Genomic DNA, 24119 nt, shown 5'->3' with positions numbered 1-24119 from the left:
AGAAACCAAAAGAAAAAAAAAAAAGGTAAAACAAAATTCACTACCTAAAAGTATTTTTTTATAAAATGGTCTCCTGAACTGTTCGTTTTTGTTGTTGGTTTTCAATTTTTTATTTATTATTTTTATTTTATGTGTATTGTGTATGAGTGTATTGCCTGCATGTATGTGAGCGCACCCATGTCGTGCAATGCTGTGGAGGTCAGAAGAGGGCTTCGGATTCCCCTGGAACTGGAGTTAAGGACAGTTCGTAGCCAACAGCTGGGAATTGGCTTCGGATTCCCCTGGAACTGGAGTTAAGGACAGTTCGTAGCCAACATGTAGGTGCTGGGAATTGAACCCCAGTCCTCTGTAAGAGCAGTCAGTGCTCTTAACTGCTGAGCCATCTCTCCAGCCTCTGGTTGTTTTTTTTTGTTTGTTCTGGGTTTTGTTTTGTTTTTTTCTGTCTTTTTGAGGCAGGGTCTCCCTGTAGCCCCATCTGGCCTGGAACTCACTAAGTAGACCAGGCTGGCATCAAACTCACAAACATCCGCCTGTCTCTGCCTCCCAACTACTGGAATTAAAGGTGTGTACCACCAAACTTGGCCACTTCCAATGTTTTAAGCCCCCAATTCTGTGGCACATTGTCACAGCAGTCATAGGAAATTGACACAAGATCAGTTAAGTTCAAAGTCAGGAGGGCAAAGTTTTTGTTCAAGCAAGAGCCTCTGAGGAGGATGAGATGGAGCCAGCTCAATATTCTGACAAAAGGGAAAGAAGAGAAAGAACTTAGCATTAACCATGCCTTTCCTTAGTAAATGCACCTCAGAGAAACCAAATGCTCAATGAAAATATTTTTCTATACTAAAAACGCTTCTAGCTAACAAAAGCAGGAGTCAGAGAATTAGAGCACACTAAGACACCAGTCACCAGCAGTCACTAAGCACTGTCCAAACCACAAGTGTACCTAAAACTTAAAATCAATTAGAGGTGAAAAATGTTCAGATGACCACATTTTTGGCAAAACACTGAACTTACCCTCTGCAAGTAAGAACAGGCCAGTGCAGACAGAGAGATTGCTCAGTGGTTAGGAGCAGTGGCTCCTGCAGTGGACCTGGGTTCGGTTCCCAGCACCCACATGGCGGCTAACAACCATCCTTAATTCCAGTTCCAGGGGATCTGACTCCCTCTTCTGACCTCTGCAGGCAATTGTACAACATGGGTGCACTTACAGGCATGCTGGCAATCATACACATAAAGTAAAAAATAAAATGTAAAAAATTTTTTTAAAGAATTCCAAGCAGGAATTCTGCCAATATTTCTGATGGTTGGAATCACCATTGCAAGATGACAAACTTGGGTTTCCTCAACTGTGTAAGAAATATTTTCAATTTCAAGAAGACCTCATTTCTTTGATGACATGCATTTGCCTTCACCTGATAAAATTCTGTGTAATTATGTTTAACTAGACTGTACACACATGCACTCACACTCACCTCCTAATGTGCTTCTTAGGAGCCTCTTCTGACTAACACTGGCATTGCACAACCTGGGCGCACTTACATACACGCAGGCAAAACACTCATACACGTATAATAAATTAATTAATTAAATAAAGAATTCGCAAGAATAAAAAGACCTAGAGAAGGAGCAGATGTGATAAGGCACAGCTGTAATCCCAGCACTCAGGAGAGGGCACAGGGAGATCAGGAGTTCCAGGCCAGCTGGGCTACATAGTGAGACCTTGTCTCAGCCAAAGACAGGGGGAAGGGAGGGGGACAAGGCAAGAGCTGAGCCGATGGTGCTCCCCAGTAATCCCAGTACTTGGAAGCAGAAGCAAGAGGACTGTTTAAAGCTCAAGCCCAGCCTGGTCTACATAAAAAATTTAATCAACTTAACAAAAATTTTAAAATACACACCAACAAGCCAGGCACACTTGTAACCCGGCTCTCCATTCATGCCTTTCCTAGCACAAGCCTCTCTAGAGCTGGCACTCCAGGGTGGCCCTCTGCTTTCTCTCTGGATCATCCTCCTGCAGGCAGCTTCCTTCTATGGAGTTCCTTGTGGGGAAACCTGGGCTGGAGCCAGGGGTGGTGACACACAGACACACAGGCACTCAGAAGCTGAGGCAGGGGGATTAAGGCCAGCATGGCCCAAACAGCAAGACCCTGTTTCAGTCGGGAAGGTGGAGGAGGCAAAGGAAGAAGGGGACAGGGAGGAGACACCACCTCTAGTTCTGTGGTCCAGGCCTACTGGTAGAGGCCGCCCCCCTTGTGGCAGGTCTAGGAAGCATATGCAGGGCATGGATGGTCTGCACCAGCCTCCCATTGTATCCTTCCTCCACCTGGCCCCAGCAGTGCCCACCATGGGTCCCTCAGCCCTGTGCACTCCCATCCATGAAAGAGGGCCATTCCTCCTGGGCAGCACTTGGTGCACAGTCTGGGCTAGCACCTTCCAACAATGCAGAAACTTTGCATGGATCCAAGGTCTAGCCTGGCCACATGACTCCCTTCTCTGGGCTTCTGGAATATGTAGATGATAGCAAGATCTGTCTCATAGGGCTATTGTGAGGGTCAGAATTTGTGTGGTATGTCCATTCAGTGGAGTATCACATGGCCATGAAAAGGAATGAGGAAGAATTCACTATAAGACACTAAGCAAAGTCCCTAGCATGCAGTTAAATAAACATTAACTGCTTTTCTTTTTTTTTGGTCTTTTTGAGACAGGGTCTCCCTGTAGCCCCAGCTGTCCTGGAACTCATTATGTAGACCAGGCTGGCCTTGAACTCACAGAGATCCTCCTGCCTCTGCACCACCACGCCCAGCCAACTGCTATTATTTTTATGATAATAATTACTATTATAAAATATAGGGGCTGAGGGTGTGAACTACATAGTTTGAAGCCAGTCTGGGACCTTGTCTTAAAAGAAAACAAAAGGCTTAGAAAGGGACTTCCTGCCAAATGATACAAGCCTGACAATCAGAACTGGTTGTCCTCAGAACCCACATACAGGTGGAAGGAGAGGCCCGAGTCCACAGAGTTCTCTGACCTCCAACAGGCTGTCACATGCAGGTGTCCTCCCCCAACCCTATCATGCATGCAGGCATACACATGGTTTCTGTGGAATTGGGGTATTTTGTTTGGTTGGTTTGGTTTTGGGTTTTTTGAAGACAGGATCTTCCTGTAGCCTTAGGTGGTCTGGTAGTCCTTGTATAAACCAGGCTGACCTCAATCTCACAGATCCACCTGCCTCTGTCTCCCAAATGCTGGGTCCCCTACTAAATTTGATATTTTTAAAAAACCACTAGTCCTCCCCAAAGAACTGGCCAGAGCAAAAGGGCACGGCAGGTGTTATTACACTGGAAGCCTCTGCTTTCTTCCCTCCCTCAGACCCTCTGTTCTAGATACATACCCACCTACCACAAGGACTTTGCCTATATGGTTTCTTCTACTCAGAACACTCTTCCCTAATTTCACCGAACCCCATCACAAGACTTACCAGGTCCTCATCACAGCTCCCTCCCTTCTGCCTCCTCCTCACCCTATGCATATTTGAGACTGTTATTATACGGTTATTAACAACATCCATCCCCACTGGGCTTGGCACCACTGGCAGGGAGGTGTGCAGTTTCAAGGGTAGGGCTGAAGGTAACACTGCCGGCCCTTCCAGCCTGTCTAGCATGCTGTTCCGGTTGCTAACTACTCCAGCTTTAGCACCCCTTCTGGGACCCCTCCCTAGCCAGTCTCCCTCACAGAACTAGAAGTCCAGGAAGGCAAGCCCGGGGCTGTCAGTCACTCCTCAGTCCCAAGCATCTCTCAATAAAAGGCAGGGAGAGGAGGAGCTCAGAAGAAAGGGCAAATGCCGACCACAGTGTCCCAAGGAACCGCGTGGTGGTCCCCCCCGCCACTGTCCCGGCCCCGCCCCAACTTACTGCTCCCGCAGGTGCCAGATCTCCCTCTCCCACTTGTCCCGGGTGTCCTGGCCGTCCAGTCCCCGAAGGCGGACCAGCTCCTGTTTCAGTGAGCGGATGATGCCCTGCAGGACCACAGGGTCTGGCTTGCCCTGGTACAGGAGGGGCAGTGGGTAGTGAATCCTGAGGAAGGGGATCAGAACCAAGGCAGCTCAGAGGCCAGGATCCAGTTCTGAGCCAAAGAACAGACAACACACAGGCCCCAAAGCTCATGTTCTAGGTTTCTGCAACCCAGGCTGGCCTTGAACTCCCAAACCTGCCTCAACCTCCCAAGTGCTGGGATGATAGGTGCAAGTCTTTGCCCCACACAGCACTGTTCCAGTCATTCACACCCAGAAGCTGAGGCCACAGGACCCTACAGTCCTGGGGCAGTGTCAACAAACTGCCCTGGCTATGACTGGTCCAAAGCACCATCTTCAAGCACAATCCCGACATACACTCCATCCTGGGAGACCCCCAATTAGCCTATGCTGAGTCAGCCCTGGGCTGGGGAAAGGAGGGCATCTTCATGAGCTGCCCCACCACACATCGTTCCTACACGATTGGTAACTTCCTTCTCCATCACCCGGAAACCAGGGCAAGAACCATTCCTGGCTGAGTGTGGTGCTCACACCCCTAATCCCAGCCCTCAGGAGGCTGAGGCAGAAGGGTTGCTATGAATGAGGCCAGGGTGGGCTACAAAACAAGCCCATCTCTTAACAATAAGAAGGGGCTGGAGAGATGATGGCTCAGCAATTAAGAGCACTGGCCGCTTGTGCAGAGGACCTGGATTCAGTTCCCAGCATCCACATGGTGGCTAATAGCTGTCTGTAACTCCAGTTCCAGGGGATCTAACATCCCTCTGGCCTCCTAGAGCACTGTATGCATATAGAACTCTTGCTAGCAAAACTCATGGACATAAAATATAAATAAATAAAATCTCTTTAAAAGGGGGGAGAGCCAGGCGTGGCAGTGCACGTCTTTAGTCCCAGCACTTGGGAGGCAGAGGCAGGCTGATCTCTGTGAGTTCAAGGCCAGCTTGGTCTACAAACTGAGTTCCAGGCCAGGTGGGGGCTACAGGGAGACCCTGTCTCAAAAAGACCAAAAAATAGAAATAAAGAAGGGGGGGCTGGAGAGATGGCTCAGTGGTTAAGAGCACTACTGCATTTGCAGAGGACCTGGGTTTGGGCCCCAGCATCCACATGGCGGCTAACAACTGTCTAACTCCAGTTCCAGGGGACCCAACACCCTCTTCCAGCCTCAGCAGGCACTGCATGCCATGGGTGCACTCACATACATGCAGGCAATACACGCATGCAGTGCTGCAGAGGTCAGAAGAGGGCTTTGGATTCCCTGGAACTGGAGTCAAGGACGGTTCATAGCTACCATGTGGGTGCTGGGAATCGAACCCGGGTCCTCTGCAAGACCAGTCAGTGCTCTTAACCACTGAGCCATCTCTCCAGCCCAAAAAAGTAAATTTTTTAAAAAACAAAGAAAGGACTGGAGAGACGGCTCAGTGGGTAAGAGGGCATACTGCGAGTTGGGTTCCCAGCATACAACTGGACAGCTCACAACATCTGTAAACTCCAGCTCCAGGGGGTCCAACACCCTCTTCTGACCTCTACAGGCACCCACACAAATATGCATATATATACACACACACATAAACATAAATTAAAATAAAATAAATCTTTAAAGAAAAACAAAAGGGGGGCATTCCCAACTCCCTTCTCCCCTGCTGTCTCCCACTAGAAAGGTCAGAAAGTCAAATGCTCATCTTCCCAGCATCCTTTACATATGACCACCTCTAGCCAATTTTATGGGAATTCTGTTGAGGGTCTTCTGAGAAAAGCTAACACAGCCCATCCCTCATCTTCCTGCTTTGATGATCAGATGCAGTGTCTAGAGGCCCAGCAGCTATTGTGTGATCACAAAGTGAGAAAGTTCAGATCAAAAGTCTACTTCTAGTTAACACGTAAAGGTGAAAACAGAAAGAGGAAGGGAGAGAGAGAGAGAGAGAGAGAGAGAGAGAGAGAGAGAGAGAAATGAATCTCTTAGCTAGGCATGGTGATACAGGCCCATCATCCCAGCACTTGGGAGGCTAAGGTAAAAGGATTCCAACTGTGATGCCAGCCTGGGCTACACGGTGAGTTCCAGGTCTCAAAAAACAAAGAAGAAAACAAATGTGACAAATGCCTGTCATTTCAACACTTGAGACGCTGAGACAGGAGGAAGGCTGTGACTTGAAAGCATACATGTTGAGTTCCAGGCCAGTCTGGGCTACAAATTGAGACCCTGTCTCAAAAACAACCAACCAACCACACAGAAAGAGAAAGAGCTCGCGTCCTTAATGGAAAAGCTCAGCTACAGTTTAGACACTAGCTATGTGATGCAGCATGATCTGTTTAAAGCACTTGGGGCAGTTGCTCAGTGGTAGAGCACTTGCCTAGCATGTGCCAGGCCCTGGGTTCCATCCCCAGCGCCACAAAACATAACAAATAGTTGTTGGTGATAATTCTGTCTTTTTCAACCACTAACAATACTACCTGATAAAAACCCCAAAGACCCAGAAGGTGAGGGAAAGACCTGGCAGCCACTGGTTGCCAGGGGCTCCTCCCATTCTACCCCCCATACCCCCGGAGCAGCTACTGAGCCCACCTGTCAAACTCCACAGAGTAGATGAGGATGAGGTAGCGCTTGGATTTGAGCTGTGCCGACCTCGGAGCCAAGGATCCAGGGTGGCCCCCCAGCTTGCGGCTGCGCAGGGACTCCAGGTCTGTGTAGGTGAGCAGGTCTAGGGTGACCGACTCACTGTTCTGCAGAAGACAACCAGCGAGCTGCCAAGGATGCACATGGTCGCCCTGGGAACACACAGCACACCCTCCCAGCCCCTGCACTGGGTCTCGGGGCCCTGGGACGTCCCTCTAGGATCACCCTGGGCCTACACGAGATGAAAGACAGAAAGATGGAAGGAAAGAAAGGAAATGGGAAAGGAACAAATGAAGACAGAGGGAAAGCGAGAGGGAAGGAGGCAAGTGAATGGGGGGAAGAGAGAGAGAGAGAGAGTAATCCCAGCACTAGGGAGGCAAAACCAGGTGGCTGTCTTTGAGATCCAGGCCAGCCTGGTCTACATAGTGAGTTCCAGGCCAGCTGGGACTACAGGGAGACCCTGTCTCAAAAAACAAAATATAAGCTCGCTGTGGTGGCACACGCCTTTAATCCCAGCACTCAGGAGGCAGAGGCAGATGGATCTCTGTGAGTTCAAGGCCAGCCTGGTCTACATAGTGAGTTCCAGGCCAGCTGGGGCTGCAGGGAGACCCTGTCTCAAAAGACCAATATAGATAGATAGATGATTGATGATAGATAGATAGATGATTGATAGATAGATAGATGATAGATAGATAGATAGAGATAGATAGATAGATAGATAGATAGATAGATAGATAGATAGATAGATTAGATGATAGATAGATAGATAGATAGATAGATGATTGATAGATAGATAGATAGATAGATAGATAGATAGATAGATAGATAGATAGATAAGTAGATAGATTAATAATATAATAATGGGGGCTGGAGAGATGGCTTGCCGTTAAGAGCACTGGCTGCTCTTACAGAGGACCTGTGTTTAGTTTCCAGCACCCACATAGCAGCTAACAACAGTCTGTAACTCCAGTTCAAGGGGATCTGATGCCCTCTTCTGTCCTCTGCAGGCACTGCACGACATAGGTGCTGTTATATACATGCGGGCGATACACTCGTACACATAAAATAAAAATAATAAAATATTAAAATAAAATTTAAAATACTCTTTTTAATCTTTCCAGAGAAAACAGAATTACCGGGTTAGCCACTTCGTGATGCAAGTGTACAAAGAAATACGAAGCAACTATTAACAAGAACGATAAATACAGAAGCTGATAATAAAAGCAATTCGTATACAGCAGTTATAATTAGAAACTATGCCAAGCTTTGTACCTAACAACTCACTTCATCTTCACAATATAATGAAATGGAAACTACCACAGGCAGGGAGACCAGGGTCCTGGGGAAGCAACTGGCGCAAAGGTCCCAGCTACAAAGCAGCCATCATGAGTCTGAACTCACACTCTGAACTGTTGGGCCCTCTGCCATCCTGCCTCAAGGAACCAATATGTTACAGTCTTGGTAAAGCATAAAAAAGGGGACTGGAAGAGGCTCTCCTTTTCTAAGTTGCACATTCAGATCTTCAGTTACATGAGCCAAATTTTATCCGTAATCACAGAAACTATATAGTTCAGTCCAGAAACAACACCTACTTTCTGTACCCTGTCACTCTTTGTACCTGCGTTTTTTTTTCCTATTATAATACTTTTAACTACTTAACATAATTTTTTTTGACTATCTCTCCCCCTAAAAATGTCAGTTTCTCGAGGACAAAGTAGCAAAGTTTTTGTCTTTTTTGGGGGGGAGGGGGGAAGACAGGGTTTCACTATATAGCCCCAGCTGGCCTGGAACCCCCTATACATACAGAGATCTGCCTGCCTCTGCCTCCTGAGTGCTAGGACTAACAGCATGTGCCATCCTTTTTTGTTGTTGAGACAAGTTCTCCCTATGTAGTCCTGCCTTTCCCTCCTGAGCTGTGGGACTAAAGGCATGTCCCACCACCATGCCCAGCTTGGGGTTTGTTGTTGTTGAGACAAGGTTTCCTTATGTAGCCCAGGCTAGCCTCAGACTCAGAATCCTCCTACCTCAGCCTCCCAAGTGCTAAGATCACAGGCAAGGGCAGACATAACTCTTTAGTTCTGTGTTGGCGCCCCAGTGCCTGACACACTAAATACTCAGCAAATGTAAGAATGGAATACCTAGCCTCGCCCATAAATTCTTATGAAATATTGTTACATCTTTTTTGTTTGTTTGGTTGGGTTTGTTTTTAATTTTTTGTGTCTATGACTATATTGCCTGGTATGTATAAATGTGAACCCATGTCATGCAACACCCATGGAGGCCAGAAGAGGGCACTGGATCCCCCGGAACTGGAGTTATAGACAGTTGTTAGCTGCCATGTGGTTGCTGGGAATGGAAACCAGGTCCACTGCAAAAGCAGTCAGGGCTCTTAACTGCTGAGCCATCTCTCCAGCCCCAGGCCTCAATGTCCTAAATTCTGAGATTACAAGCCCATGCCCAGTTCATGTGGTGCTGGAAATGGAACTCGGAGCTTTATGCATGCTAAGCAAGCACTCAACCAACTAAACCACATTCTTAGTCCTATAATCAGAATTTTCTACATGAGAATTACTGGCATTAGAATCAGAATCATCCACTGCCATTTGAGAAAGCAGCAGCCCTGTCCTTTGTATGAAAGGGAAGGCCAAGGGACCTGCGTACATCAGGTGGTCATCCACACCCACATCCCTACACCAGGGATCTAGGTGACAGAAACTCTCCAGCCATCAAGCCTGGTTCCTACCTGGGTGAGGGCCGACTCCAGCATGTTACAGAAGATGCTGAACTGTTTGAAGTTCCCTGTCTTGTGAGTCAAGTCTTCGATGACTGGGTGGGAAGAAAAGTTCCTCCTGAGCTCAGACCACTGGCTCAGCTCAAAGGCAATGAACTCAAATTCTCTAGCCTTGCCCACTTGCGGTGCCTCTGACCTGAGCAGTGGGGCCCACACTCCCACCAACCTGGAGAGCCAGAGGGCCCAACAGCTTCTGAGGGAAGTGGACCCTAGGGGAGGAGAGGCGAGCCCACCCTGGGAAGGCACACTCACAGCCAGCATCGAACTCTCCACGCCACTGGTCAGCCGTCATCCTGTCCTCCACTTCCAGCTCCAGCACCTGCCCAGACACCACCACGCGCACGGCATGCTCCACACCCCTGAAGATGTAGTCTACCTGCAGGCCAGCTGGCTGGTCCATGGCCAGGGTCCCTGAGGAGGTGGACAAGATAGACATGCAGAGAGGCTGAGAGCCAGAGTTGGACATTTCTTGGTGGTGGGTTTTGTTTTGTTAGGAGTTTTATGTTGTTTTAAGACAGGGTCTCACTATGTAGTCTAAGCTGTCCTCAAACCTGCAGCAACCCTCCTGCCTCCGTCTGAGTGCTGAGGTAACTGGTATGCACCACCATGTCCACCTGAGAGCCAGGATCTTGAGTTAAACGACCAGGATGCACTTCCTGGATCTTCCATTCACCCCAGGAAAGTGATGAGAACTTATTTGGATGACACACATAAAAGCTTAAAGAATTGAATTGGGTGTGGCAAGGCCTGTAATCCCAGCACTGGGAAGCTAAGAGAGGGCAGTCACAAGCTGCGGGCCAGACTGGGCTATAGAGTAAGAACCAGTCTCAAAAATACCTGACTTGTAATTCAGTTGTACAGTGCTTGCCTAGGATACACCAGCGAAGGGCTGGGGCTGGGAGTCGCTCAGTGGTAGAGCTTGCCTAGAATTCATCCCCATTGAGGGGCTGGGAGTCGCTCAGTGGTAGAGCTTGCCTAGAATTCATCCCCATTGAGGGGCTGGGGTGTGGCTCAGTGGTAGAGCACCTGCCTAGAATCCCCCAGTGAGGGGCTGGGGTATGGCTCAGCGGTACAGCACCTGCCTAGAATAGCTCAGTGGTAGAGAATCTGTCTAGAATCCCCCAGTGAGGAGCTGGTGGTGTGGCTCAATGGTAGAGAGCTTGCCTAGAATCCCCCAGTGAGGAGCTGGGGGTGTGGCTCCATGGTAGAGAGCTTGCCTAGCATGTGCTAGGTCACAGGTTGAGGTTACATCCCTAGCATGGGCATGTGGGGGGAAAGTACTACTATGTCCTGCATTTGGTTGGGGGCTAGGAGGGATAAAGCCTCACTATGTAGCCCTGGGTGGCCTGAAACTTGCTATATACATTGTAGACCAGGCTGGCCTTGATCTCACAGATCCTCTGACTCCTAAGTGCTAGAATTACAGTAGTATGCCACCACACCTGGCTTTTTTTTGTTTTTTAGACAAGGTCTGTGTAGCCCTGGTTGGCCTGGAACTCACTATGTAGACCAGCTGGACTCAAATTCAGAGATCTGCCTGCCTCTGCCTCTCAAGTGCCTAGATGACAGGTATGTGCCACCACACCCAGCTATGTCCCTCATCACACTATACAATTCATGCTGTGGTTATCATCTGGAAGACCATGATTAATATTACTGATTATTATTTACTTATTCATCAAAAAAAAACCAAAACATTTATGGAAAAAAAAATCAAGCTGAAAAACAGGACAAGTTCTGGGTTCAGACAGGTCAGAGCTGGCCTTCAGAGGTGATTTTTTTCCTTTTTTAAAATTGTATGACTACATTGCCTTCATGTAGGTAGGTGCACCCATGTCGTGCAATACCTGCAGAGGTCGGAAGAAGGCGTCGGACCCCCCTGGAAGTGAAGTTATGGACAGTTGTTAGCTGCCATGTGGATGCTGGGAATCAAACCTGGGTCCTCTACAAGAGTAGCCAATGCTCTTAACCACTGAGTCATCTCTCCAGCCCCCCAAGGTGATGTTTTAAACAAAGAACGACGAAGTTTGGGACAAAACTGAAGGAGGAAGCCACGTTGAATATCTGGAGAAAGTACCCCAAATCCTGGGGGCAACCACTGTAATATAGTCCTATGACACAATGAATCATCTGCACTGAATTCATAGTTGATTTAGTTTTTTTTTCATTTATTTTTATTTTATGTGTATGAGTGTTTTGCCTGCAAAGTGTATCTGTGTATGCAATGCCTGCAGAGGTCAGAAGTGGGTAATGGATCCTCCAGAACTGGAGGTACAGATGGTTGTTTGCCACCTTGTGGGTTCAGTGCTGGGAACCAAACGCAGGTCCTCTGAAGAGCAGTGAGTGCTCATAACCACCGAGCCATCTTCTAGGATCCCACAGCTGTTTCAAAGACACAGGCACTAACCCAGACCATGGGGACCCCTCCACTGCCTGTTCTCCTCTCCCTACCACTTCTGTCCCTCATACTTTCCCCAGGAAGTTCTCTTGAGTATTTTTTGTTTTGTTTTTATTTTGAAACAATACAGCTGACCTTGAACTCCTAACCCTCCTGCCTCCCCCTCTGAAGAGCAGGGCAGCACCACACTCTGCTAATTCTTATACTTCTTTTTAGGGAAAACATGTGCCCCAGCTGTCCTGAAACTATGTAGACCAGACTGGCCTTGAACTCACAGAGATCCGCCTGCCTCTGCCTCCTGGGTGCTGAGATTAAAGGCGTGCGCCACCATGCCCGGCACCAACCCTATTCTTTTAAGACTTGTGTGTGCATGTGCATGTGTGCGTGTGTATAAGTGCACCCAAAGGCCAGGGTTACTGGATTCCCTGGAACTGGAGTTACAGGCAGTTAGTTGACAACCCTACAGGGATGCTGGGAACAGAACCTGGGTCCTCTTGTAGAACAGTAAGCACTCCTAAGGGCTGAGCCATCTTTCCAGCAACCTGCCTGCTTTTTGAGATGGGTTCTTACTGAATTGCCTAGGCTGGCCTTGAACTCATTCTATAGTCCAGGCTAGCCTCGAACTTTTGATCCTCCTGCCTCAGCCTCCCGAGTGTGGGATTACAGACATGTGCCATCTCATCCTGTTTTGTTTTTGTTTTCTGTTTGTTTTTTTAAGTTGGGGGGAGGTCTTTTCTGTCACTTAAGTATCTAAAGCTATTTTCCTTTGTGTTCTTCCAGAATGATTTGTTCTTATTCTTTCCCTTACTTTGAGGGACTTCAAGAAAATACTTTTTTTTTTTTTTTTTTTTTTTTTTTTTAACAAATTCTCCCTGTAGCTCCCGCTGGCCTGAATCTCACAGAGATATGCCTGCCTTGCCTTCTGGGTGCTGAGATTAAAGGCCTGTGCCACCACACCCGTCAGGGTTTGGGCTTTTTTGAGACAGGGTCCCTCACACTGCCTAGCCTGGCTTGAAACTATGTTGCCCTAGAGCTAAACTCTTATTTGGGAGAAAGGTGTTCGGGACATTTTGGAGGGCCTCATGAAATCTGAGGGACCCCAGAAATTATGCTCTGGCTTTCTGGGGATTCAGAGGCCTGGAGTATTCATCTCTGATGTAGCTGTCCCTTCCAATTTAACCCTCATTTCCCGGCCATTGGCGCTGTGCGGGGAGTGCCGCCCTGCCCAGGCCCCACCCACAAACCCACCCCCTCCCCCTGCTCCTCACGCTAGGGATCAAATAACCGAAGTCAGAGCCTTCCCAGTCACTAAGGTACTGGAGGTTACTAGGGCAATTGAGGCACCCCAGGAGCCTCATCATCAATCTGGCCCTGTCCTAAGAGCTACACCGACTAAGGCCCTTCAGCATTTGACTGCTCAGCTGTCCCCACGCCCTCCTGCCGTCTAGGTCCCCCACGTTCAGCCCCCCAAAAATCGAATAATCCCGACAATCCGCCTGAAATCTACTCACTTCTGATGCTCACCTCCCTCCATTGTCCCTTCCCTCTTGGAGGCTTTACTACTGTCCCTTAGCTACTGAGAGAACAAACCCCACACTCCAGCTAGCTGATCCTGATCCCAGCTCCCCCATCCCTCATGTGGCATCTCAGCCTTTTGGCTAAGGTCAAGGGTAGGCCACCCTACAATCCAGATCTATACAACCCAGCACATCAAGGGTATCCCCCCCAAACACTTTTTGTTTTAAAAAAGGACCAAACATATTTAGCTTTCCAGACTAAGGAGTGAGGGACAAGCCCTGAAAGGAAACACCAGCCACAGACTGGTTTGGAGGCTGAACAGGGAAACCACAGGTTTGTTTGGAGATAATTTATAGTCTGCAAATCAGCTGGGCTTCCAAGAAAAGACGAGTAGGCCTTTGGATATATGACCCTGGAGGTGGGCAGAGATGGATGCTGGAAAATGACACCAGTGAGTCACTCCTGGTTTAAACAGGGTGAGGGAAGTGGTATACACAGAGAAATTATTCCACTAAAGATGAAACTTGGTCATAAAAGGGTTAACTCACCCAAAGCCAATACAACTTCAGTACTAACCAAAGGGCAGTGGCAGGATTCAAACTTGGACTGCCAGATACTGGGGTCCACACTCTCTGGCCTCAAACTCACTCTGTAGCCCAGCCTCAAACTTTCGGTCGTCCTGACTCATATGCTCCAGTGCTGGGATTACAAATGTGCAGCACTGCAGAGTTTGTTAAGGCTGTTTAAGAGTTTATTCTGGGAGGTGGGTAAAATGGTTTAGGAGGTGAAAAGGTGCTTGCTGCACAAACCTGGAGACCTGAGTTCAATCCTGGAACCCCCATGAAGATGGAGAGAACTCCACAAAGTTGGCCTCTCAGAGCCTCCACACAGATGCTGTGGCACGCCCCCCATCGCACACACAAACACACACTAAATAAATACTTCAGCTAGGCCAGGTAGCGCACACTTTTAATCCCAGCACTCAGAAGGCAGAGGCAGGAGGAGCTCTCTGAGTTCGAGGCCAGCCTGGTTTACACAGCTAGTTCCAGGCCAGCCAGGACTACATAGTGAGACCTTGTCTCACAAATAGTCATCCAGGCTCCGGCATGCAGTAGTGGTAGAACTCTTGCCTAGCATGTATGAGGCTCTGGGTTCGATCCGCAGCACCACAAGTGGGGGCCAAAAGTGAATTCCTGTAAAATAACTTAGTACCTGCACACAGTAAACGCTGTATGTATGCCATGCTTCCGCCTGTCTTCAGGGCACAGCCTCAACCCTGCCCCGCCCTCTCTCCTCAATCTCATTTCATTCACCCTCCTTCCAATCCTAAATTCGGAACCCATGGCATCGTGGGGACCCTGTTGTTTACATCCCGAGTTATAATAACGCTCTACCTTAAAACCTCCCATGAAGTCACAAGGCCGTATTCTGCAAGCTGTCTCGCGTTTGACAACTTAGAGCATTAAAGACTCTGTGAAAATCGCCCTGTTTACCAGAGCCTCGACCCCCTCAACCCTGTGTCCGGCGCCCACCCGTTAAGGGGCCCCAGTCCCAGGTATCCCCACTCCCCGGGACCCCCACGGACCGGAGGACTCTCCACTTCCGCGCGCCCGCCGCTGCTCACCACTTCCGCGGACTCGCCTCCTCACCTGCGGTTCAACCGCCGAAGCTCCAGCCCCGCCCCAGATCCGGCCTTCTATTCCTCATTGGTCAGGGCTGGCCAGCAGCCATGTTCCCATAAGTCAAAAAAGACGCCCGTCACTCTGTCCCGCCCCCCACAGAAGGGCCCGCCTCCCCATGCTTGCGATTGGTCCGCTTGGAAGAGACATTCCTAAACGAGTTAGGGAGACCCTGCTAGCGTTTATCCTTCTCCAATGGCTATTGGCCAATAGTGATGCCAATCAGGGAAAAAGCTCCCTGGCGAAGGCGGAGGGAGGATTCCGAAAGTAGTCTCTTGACTCCGCCCACCACGCCTCCTGTGTGGAAGGATAGGCCCCGCCCATGGGGAAGACCTGGACAGGGTAGAATGTAGCACATGCGCAGTCCTGCCCCGGGTCCGGAAACTGCTGGACCGTTCTCAACTGTAAAGACCGGTAGAGATTTCCTGGCTCTCAGTGGGCCCTACGCTGATAACTTTGCAATCCTTGACTTTGTGTGCGTGTTTATGGCGTTTTATGGGGATTTTTGGTCTCTTGGTTTTTTGAGACAGGGTCTCACTGGCCTTAACTTGCTATGTAGACCAGGCTGGCCCCCATCTCACAGAGATTCGCCTGCCTCAGCCTCCCAAGAGCTGGGACTAAAGGTGTAAGCCACCATGCCCGGTTTTTTGGTTTGGTTTTTTTTTTTTTTGGCGGTTTTTTGAGATAGAACCTAATGTAACCCAGGCTGGTCCCAAACTCACTATGCAACCCAAGGCTGACCTTGAACTCCTCCCTATCCTTCTGCCTCCAACTCCAGATTACTAGGATTATAGGAGTGCACACCATGGCCCTGCGTGGTGCCGATTTATTTTTAATCTCTGGATTTAAATATTTTAATTTTAATTTAATTTTGTGGGGATTTTCCTTTATTTTTATCTGTATGAGTGTTATTCCTGCATATTAAGTGCACCTGTGTTGTGCAGTGCCTGCAGAGGACAGAAGAGTGCCTTGGATCACCTGGAACTGGAGTTAGGACGGTTGTTAGGTGCCATGTGGGTTCTGGGATTCGAACCTGGGTTTTCTGCAAGAGTAGCCAGTGCTCTCTTAAAGGCTGAGCCATCTCTCTAGGCCCTTGTTTTGTTTTTTGAGCATGTTGACCAAGCTGACCTCTTGCCTCCCAAATGCTGGAAGAGTGTGCACCACATATCCAGGTGTGGTGGCACACACCTTTAATCCCAGCACTCGGGAGGCAGAGGCAGGCAGATCTCTGTGAGTTCAAGGCCAGCCTGGTCTACATAGTGAGTTCCAGGACAGCAGGGACTACAGGGAGACCCTGTCTCAAAAAGACCAAAAAAAAAAAAAGTGTGTGCCACCATAACTGGGCCTAATTTTATTTTTAATTGCATGTCTTTCTGTGTGTCCATGTGTGGGTAGGCATATGTGTTTCTATTTGCCTGCAGAGGCCAGAGAGGGAATCAGATATCCTGGAGCTGGAATTACAAGTGGTTGTGAGTCACCAGTGTGGGTGCTGGGAACCAAACTCAAGTCCTTTGCAAGAGCAGTATGTACCCTTAACCACGAGCCATCTCTGCAGCCTCTCCATTGACTTTTGGGGGGGTTTTTTTTGGGGGGGGTCTTTTTGAGACAGGGTCTCCCTGTAGCCCCAGCTGTCCTGGAACTCACTATGTAGACCAGGTTGGCCTTGAACTCACAGAGATCCTCCTACCTCTGCCTCCCAAGTACTGGGATTAAAGGCGTGTGCCACCATGCCGGGCTTCCACTGGCTTTTTAAAGCTCAGAGCAACCCAGCAAAGTAAGCATCATTGTGATCTCCATTTAGCCACTAAGGAAATAGAAAGAGGTAGAACCACTGTCTCAGACCACATAGCTTGTGAACAGACCTCTATTTTGACCTGAAGAGTCTTCAAGAAGGTCAATTCGTATGCTGGTGAGATAGTTCAATGGATAAAGGGGCTTTTTGCCAAGTCTGGCCACCTGTGTTTGATCCTTGGAACCCACAAGGAGAAAACTGAATCCACCTGCAGGGCATGGTGCCCGGCCCAAAGAATACAGAAACTGCAGGGCCTGGTGGTATACATGCCTGTAATCCCAGCACTGGGAATGGCCTGACAGGAAGATAAGAACAAATTACAATCTTAAAAGACTTGACAATTACCATAAACCTTGCCAACTCCCAAACAATAAATAATGTTTTCATTAATCTACTTCCTGACACACCTCTGAGGTGCTTTTCTTTCTGAACTGTGTATTTACTTTATAATATACTGATCTACAGCCTTCCTCACCCCCAAGGATCTGGGAGATAGCTCACTTGGTAAAGTGCTTCTCATACAAGCATAACAACCTAATTCCGGGGCTGGAGAGATGGCTCAGTGCTTAAGAACACTGGCTGCTCTTGCAGAGGACCCAGGTTCGATTTGATTCCTAGCACCCACATGGTGGCTAGCAAGTGTCTGTAAATCCACTTCCAGGAGATCCAACACTACTTCTGGCCTCAGTGGGCATTGAACACATGTGGTGCACTTACATATGCAAAACAGTCATACACATAAAAATAAAATAGGTCTGGCTGGAGAGATGGCTCAGCGGTTAAGAGCACTGGCTGCTCTTACAGAGGACCCAGGTTTGAATCCTAGCACCCACATGGTGGCTAACAACCATCCATAACTCCAGTTCCAGGGAAATTCGACACCTTCTGCCCTCCTTGGGCACTGCATGACACAGGTGTACTTACATGCAAGCAATACACTCATACACATAAAAATAATAAAATATTTTAAAAACTTTTAAGGCTGGGCGTGGTAGTGCATGCCTGTAGTCCCAGCACTTGGAAGGCAGAGGCAGACAGATCTCTGTGAGTTCAAGGCCAGCCTGGTCTCCATAGTGAGTTCCAGGACAGCTGGGGCTAAAGGGAGACCCTGTCTCAAAAAGACCAAAAAAATAAAAATAAGGTGTAGAGAGGCTGCAGAAGACACTAAACATCAACCTCTGGCCTGTGCACACAGTCATGCACAGAAACATGTACACATATACCAGACACACAATAAAATACATAAATCCAAAGTAAAAAGAGGACTCATCGGTACATCGCCTGCCTAGGATCCTCTAGTGATAAGCTGGGGGTGTGGCTCAGTAGTAGATCCACTGCCTAGAATCCCCCAGTGAGTTCCTGGGGGTGTGGTTTGGTGGTAGAGCATCTCCTGACAAACTCAAGGCCCTATGATCAATCTTAAGTACCTCATAAATAATATCTTCCCCTTGTTGACTTAATGAGAGTAGATATAGGATTAGGGTCCTATAGTCTAAGGTCCTTACAAAAACCGGTACAAATCAGGTATGAATTTGCCTTCAGTGCTCTTAAGGAATGCAAGATAGAAAGTTCAGAGCCCCCTCAGGTAGGAGGACCAGGAGTTCAAGATCAGCCTTAGCTATATAGTGAATTTGAAGCCAGCCTGAATCCTTTTTTTTTTTCTTTTTTACCTTTTAAATTAAAGCACTAGGGGCCAGAGAGATGACTCAGTAGCTAAGAGCACATACTGCTCTTGCAGAGGACCCGGGTTCGATTCCCAGCACCTACATGGTTGCTCACAACTGTCCTTAACTCTAGTTTCAGGGGCTGTAATTCCAGGCCTCTTCTGGCCTCTACTGGCACCAGACATGCATATGTGCACATGCATACATGCAGGCAAAACACTCATACACATAAAAATATTAAAAATTAAAATCAAGAAGCTAGATGTATTAGCTCAGCAACAGAGACCTTGCCTAGGATGCATAAAGTCCTGGGTTCAATCCCTTGTACTGTGTGTCTGTGTGTGTGTAATTTAGGTAGAGGTAGTGGTGGCACATGCCTATAATCCCTGAGCTTGGGAGGATGAGTCAGGAGGATCATAAACTCAAGGCCACCCCTGGAAAAGACTGTGATAACTTTTCTAAAAAAAAAAAAAAGAGAGAGAGAGAGAGAGAGAGAGAGACAGAGACAGAGACAGAGAGAGACAGAGACAGAGAGAGACAGAGAAAGAAAAAAAAGGAAGGAAGGAAGGAAGGAAGGAAGGAAGGAAGGAAGGAAGGAAGGAAGGAAGGAAGGAAGGAAGGAAGGAAGGAAGGAAGGAAGGAAGGAAGGAAGGAAGGAAGGAAGGAAGGAAGGAAGGAAGGAAGGAAGGAAGGAAGGAAGGAAGGAAGAGAAAAAAATGAGTCTAGGTATGGTGTCCCACACCTTTGGTCCCAGCATTCTGGAGACAGAGGCAGACCCATCTCTCTGTTAGTTCGAGGCCAGCCTGGTCTACAAAACAAGTTCCAGGCCAGGTAGGGCTACATAGTGAAATGCTGTCTTTAAAAAATAACTTGCTGGCCAGGCGTGGTGGCGCACACCTTTAATCCCAGCACTTGGGAGGCAGAGGCAGGCGGATCTTTGTGAGTTCAAGGCCAGCCTGATCTACATAGTGAGTTCCAGGACAGTTGGGGCTACAGGGATACCCTGTCTCAAAAATATAAAATATAAAAAATAAAAATAAAAAGAGGGGCTGGAGAGATAGCTCAGTAGTTAAGAACACTGACTGTTCCTGTAGAAGACCCGGTTCGAATCCCAGCACCCCACATGGCAGCTAACAGCTGTCTGTAACTCTAGTCCCAGGGGATCTGACAGCCTCTTCTGTCCTCTGTGGGCATTGCATGATGCTGGTGCACTTACACACACGCAGGCAATTCATGCATACACATAAAATAAAAATAAGTAAAATATTAAAAAATAGTGAAAGACTCAAAAATTAGGGAAAATATACAAGAGAAATGGTCTATCATCATCAAAAAACTTTATTTTAAAGACATTTTAATGGAAACAAAAAGTTGCACTAGAGGAAAAGCAAGAGGGGACAATTAGAAAGTCAAACAGAAGTAGATGGATGGAGGGGCAAAGAGGTGGCTCAGCAGTTAGCAGCACTGGCTGATCTTGCAGAGGGTCCTGAGGCTGAAGTATAACACCACAGGGCAGCTAACAACTGTCCATGACTCCAGTCCCAGGGGATCCGACAGCCTCTTCTGTCCTCCTTGGGCATTGCACCACACGGGTGCACTTACCTACATACAGGCACAACACTCATACACATAAAATAAAAATAATAAATAAAATATTTAAAAAATAATAATAATAAAAAGAAAGTTCACAAATAAGGCTAGGTGTGGTGAAACATACTTGCAATCTCAGCCCTCAGGAGGCTGAGAAGACTCAGACAGGAGCACTGACACATGTTCAAGGCTAGCAGAGGCCACATAGCAAGACCCTATCCAGACAGAGAGATGAAGACAGTTCACCAGTTCCTCAAAAAGTAATGCATAAGGCAGACTGGAGAAATGGTTCAGCGGTTAAAAGCACCTGCTATTCTTTCAGAGGACCAGGGTTCAACTCCCAGCACCCACATGGCACCTAAAAACCATCCGTAATTCCAGTTCCATGGGAATCCAACTTCCTCTTCTGACTTCTGCAGGCATTGCATGACACAGGTGCATTTACATATATGCAAGCAATGCACTCATACACATAAAATAAAAATAATAAAATAGGGGACTGGAGAGATGGCTCAGAGGTTAAGAGCACTCTCAGCTCATGCAGAGGACCTCATTCAGTTCCTGGTATCTACATGGCAGCTAACCACCATCCTTAACTCCAGTTCCAAGGGAATCCAATGCCCTCTTCTGGCTTCTATGGGAATTGCACATATGTGATGCAGGCAAAACAGTCATGTACACAAAATAGAAATAACGTGGTATATCTTTACAAGTGAGTATTATTCGGACATAACAATGAAGTGCTGATATGTGCTGTAGCGTGGATGTATCTTAAAACATGATGCTAAGATGTCATACTGGGCATGGTAGCACACACCTCTAGTCCCAGCACTGGGGAGGCAGAGGCAGGTGAAGCTCTGTGAGTTCAAGGCCAGCCTGGTCTACATAGTGAGTTCCAGGACAGCTAGGGCTACAGGGAGACCCTGTCTCAAAAAGACAATAATAATAATAATTCGAATGAGAGGCAAAGGTGGCTTTTACAGGGGTAGCAGCAGTGGAGGCGGAAAGAAGCGGTTAGAATCTGCATATATTCTGAAGGTAATGCTGACAGAATTTGCTGATGGATTGGGTGCTGGGAGGGAGAATGAAAGGGATCAAAAATGATTCCAAAGTTGTTTTTTTAATCAGGGAAGCCGTAGCCAAGCTGAAGCTTCTATTTATTGAGATAAAAGGAATTGAGGATGGAGACTAGGGGCCTGGCTGTGGGCACATGGAGGTATCTAGTAGATTTTCACCTGGAAATACGGAGAGGAAAGTAAGGATATGAATTCTTGGGTGAGGGTCAACCTATAAAAGATAGATGATTGAAAGGTATGTAGGTAGGTAGATGATAGCTAGATTACAGATATAAAGATGATAGATAGATAGATAGATAGATAGATAGATAGATGATAGGTGATAGATAGGTGATAGGTAGATAGATGGTAGGTAGATAGACAGATAGATGATTGATAGATAGATGATAGGTAGATAGATGGTAGATAGGTAGATAAATAGAAAAATAGATGATAGATAGATAGATAGATAGATAGATAGATAGATAAATAGAAAGAATAGATAGATGATAGTTGATAGATAGATGATAGATAGATGATAGGTGATAGGTAGATAGATGGTAGATAGGTAGATAGACAAATAGATGATTGATAGATAGATAGATAGATAGATAGATAGATAGATAGATAGATAGATAGATGATAGGTAGATAGATGGTAGATAGATAAATAGAAAAATAGATGATAGATAGATGATAGATAGATAGATAGATAGATAGATAGATGGGCAGGCAAATAGAAAGAGAAAGTGATTGGATGAATGGATGGATGGATGGATAGATGAATGGATGGATGGATGCGACATTAGATGGGTAGACAGATTTGATGGATAAATGGATGGATGGGTGGGTGAATGGAAGGATAGAGGCATGAGAAGGATCTAATCCATGGATGGATTGATGGATTAGATGGATGGATAGATTAGATAGATCAATAGATGATACAAAATCAGATTAGAAGTAAAGAGATAGCAGTGGATAAAATGCTTGCTATGCAAGCATGAGGACCTGGATTCCATATCCAATACTCACATAAAAGCCAGGCATGGTGGTGTGTGCCTGTAATTCCAGCAATGAGGGGGCAGGGACAGCCAATCTAGCCAAATTGATGCACTCTAGGCTCAGTGAGAGAGAGACCCTCTCAAAAGATAAGGTGGAGGGGCTGAAGAGATGGCTCAGTGGTTAAGAGCACTGACTGCTCTTGCAAAGAACGCAGAGTCAATTCCCATCACCCACATGGCAACTATGGACCATCCTTAACTCCAGTTCCAGGAGAATCCAAAGCCCTCTTCTGACCTCCGTGGCATTGCATGACACGGGTGCACTCATATACATGCAGGCAATACACTCATACACATTAAAAAAAAAAAGATAAAGTGGAGAGTGACAGAGGAAGACTACAAGATCAACCTTTGGCCTACACACATATGCAAACACACATGTGAACACATACACACATAAAAGATAAGATAGGGCTGGAGAGATGACTCGGTGGTTAAGAACACTGGTTGTTCTTGCAGAAGATCCAGGTTCAAATCCCAGCACCCACATGGCAGCTAACAACTGTCCGTAACTCCAGTTCCAGGGGATCCGACAGTCTCTTCTGTCCTTCGAGGGCACTACATGACATGGGTGCAGTTACCTACATGCAGACAATACACGCATACACACAAAATAAAATTTAAAAATTAAAAAGTTATTTAAAGAAAGATAAGATAGATGGGGAGATGATAGATAGATCAATCAGAAGTGACAGGTGGATAGATGAAATAGATGTAGCTATAGATAGATGGATAGATTAACAGATGATAGGTTATGATAAATAAAATGGATAGACAATAGACAGATGATAGAGAGCTAGATAGATAAATAGATGAGAGATTATGATAAATAGGACAGATAGATGATGGATGCATAGATTAGATGGATATAGATAGAGTACACAGATGGATAGATAATAGACAGACAGACATGAGCGTCTATCACTAACGGCAGGAATGAAGAGAAAACAGGAAGAGCCTGAAGCCCCACCAATGTTGAAAGACCCCAAGGACAAGATGGAAACAGCAGAGAAGCTTGAGGGGAGCCTTGAGGATGGGTTCCCAGAAGGCAAGGGTTAAATAGGCCACCAAGGAGGAGGGAGTAGCCAGCAGGAGGGGGTGTCTCCAATACCCTGAGGACCAGCTGTTGGAAAGTGGGATGGAGCCCTGAGAATTTCATACATGCATATAAGATGTTTTGATCAAATCATCACCCACTCCCTCCCCTCCAACACCTCCCATATCTCCCCATCACTTTTTTCTGACAACTTCGTGTACTCTTTCCTTCCTTCCTTCCATCCTTCCTTCCTTCCTTCCGTCCAACCTTCCCTCCTTCCTCCCTCCCTCCCTTCCTCCCTTCCTCCCTTCCTTCCTTATTTCCTCCCTCCCTCCCTCCCTTCCTTCCTTCTTTCCTTCCTTCCTTTCTTTTTCTTTCTTTCTTTTTTAAATGGGACTTTTTGCTACTCTAACATTTCCCCCTCTGAAGAGGTAACCCTAAAATCTCTTAGGGATTAGATAAGAGCTCCCAAATACTTTTGATATTTTGGGCTTTTGGAACAGAGTATGTTGCTAAGAGGCCCAAGAAACTGGCTACTTTTCTTTGAGGTCTTTTTTACCCTAACTGCCAGCCAATTTCTACCTCCTATTCCTATCATACCATCCTCTGAATAGGTGACCCAAATTGCCAATAGGGAATCAGGATGCAGACCACTCCGGCTTCTTCCATGCTGAACAGAGACACAGGGTGAGGCAATTTGGGTACCCCTTCACTGGGTCTATCTAAAAGACTCCCAAATTGCATAACTATTATCTGTATGGAGAAAAGAAAGTCCTTGACTGGTGAATAGGGGATGTGAAGGAGAAGTAAAGGCAAGGGTAGTTAGCATTACAAGTTCTAGACAGGGAACCAGAAAAAAAGTCAGAACAGGGCGAATTTCAAATGTTCATATCAGAGTCCA

At 47.1% G+C, this 24119-nt stretch overlaps 1 protein-coding gene across 5 annotated transcripts in view; it reads right to left on the bottom strand.

Moving 5' to 3' along the window:
* The window catches only part of Ccdc61 (coiled-coil domain containing 61), a 24496-nt gene extending 9483 nt beyond the window's left edge, over nt 1-15013 (bottom strand). Inside the window, exons 1-5 of one of the 5 annotated variants that reach the window (XM_029555493.1) lie at nt 14992-15013; nt 9679-9837; nt 9379-9461; nt 6585-6763; nt 3909-4070 (exon numbers count right to left, since the gene is read on the bottom strand). In XM_029555493.1, the coding sequence (XP_029411353.1) occupies nt 3909-4070; nt 6585-6763; nt 9379-9461; nt 9679-9826 (572 nt within the window). In that variant the 5' untranslated portion in view covers nt 9827-9837; nt 14992-15013. Of the gene's footprint in view, nt 1-3908; nt 4071-6584; nt 6764-9378; nt 9462-9678; nt 9838-14927 lie in introns of all 5 variants that reach the window. The other 4 variants (XM_029555492.1, XM_029555491.1, XM_008852072.2 and 1 more) reach the window with 4 other exon arrangements.
* Nucleotides 15014-24119: the final 9106 nt, after the last annotated feature.

This window comes from Nannospalax galili, unplaced genomic scaffold (genome assembly GCF_000622305.1).
Source record: "Nannospalax galili isolate Female #2095 unplaced genomic scaffold, S.galili_v1.0 scaffold385, whole genome shotgun sequence".
NCBI lineage: Eukaryota > Metazoa > Chordata > Mammalia > Rodentia > Spalacidae > Nannospalax > Nannospalax galili.
This window is presented reverse-complemented; position numbering and strand designations above follow the sequence as displayed.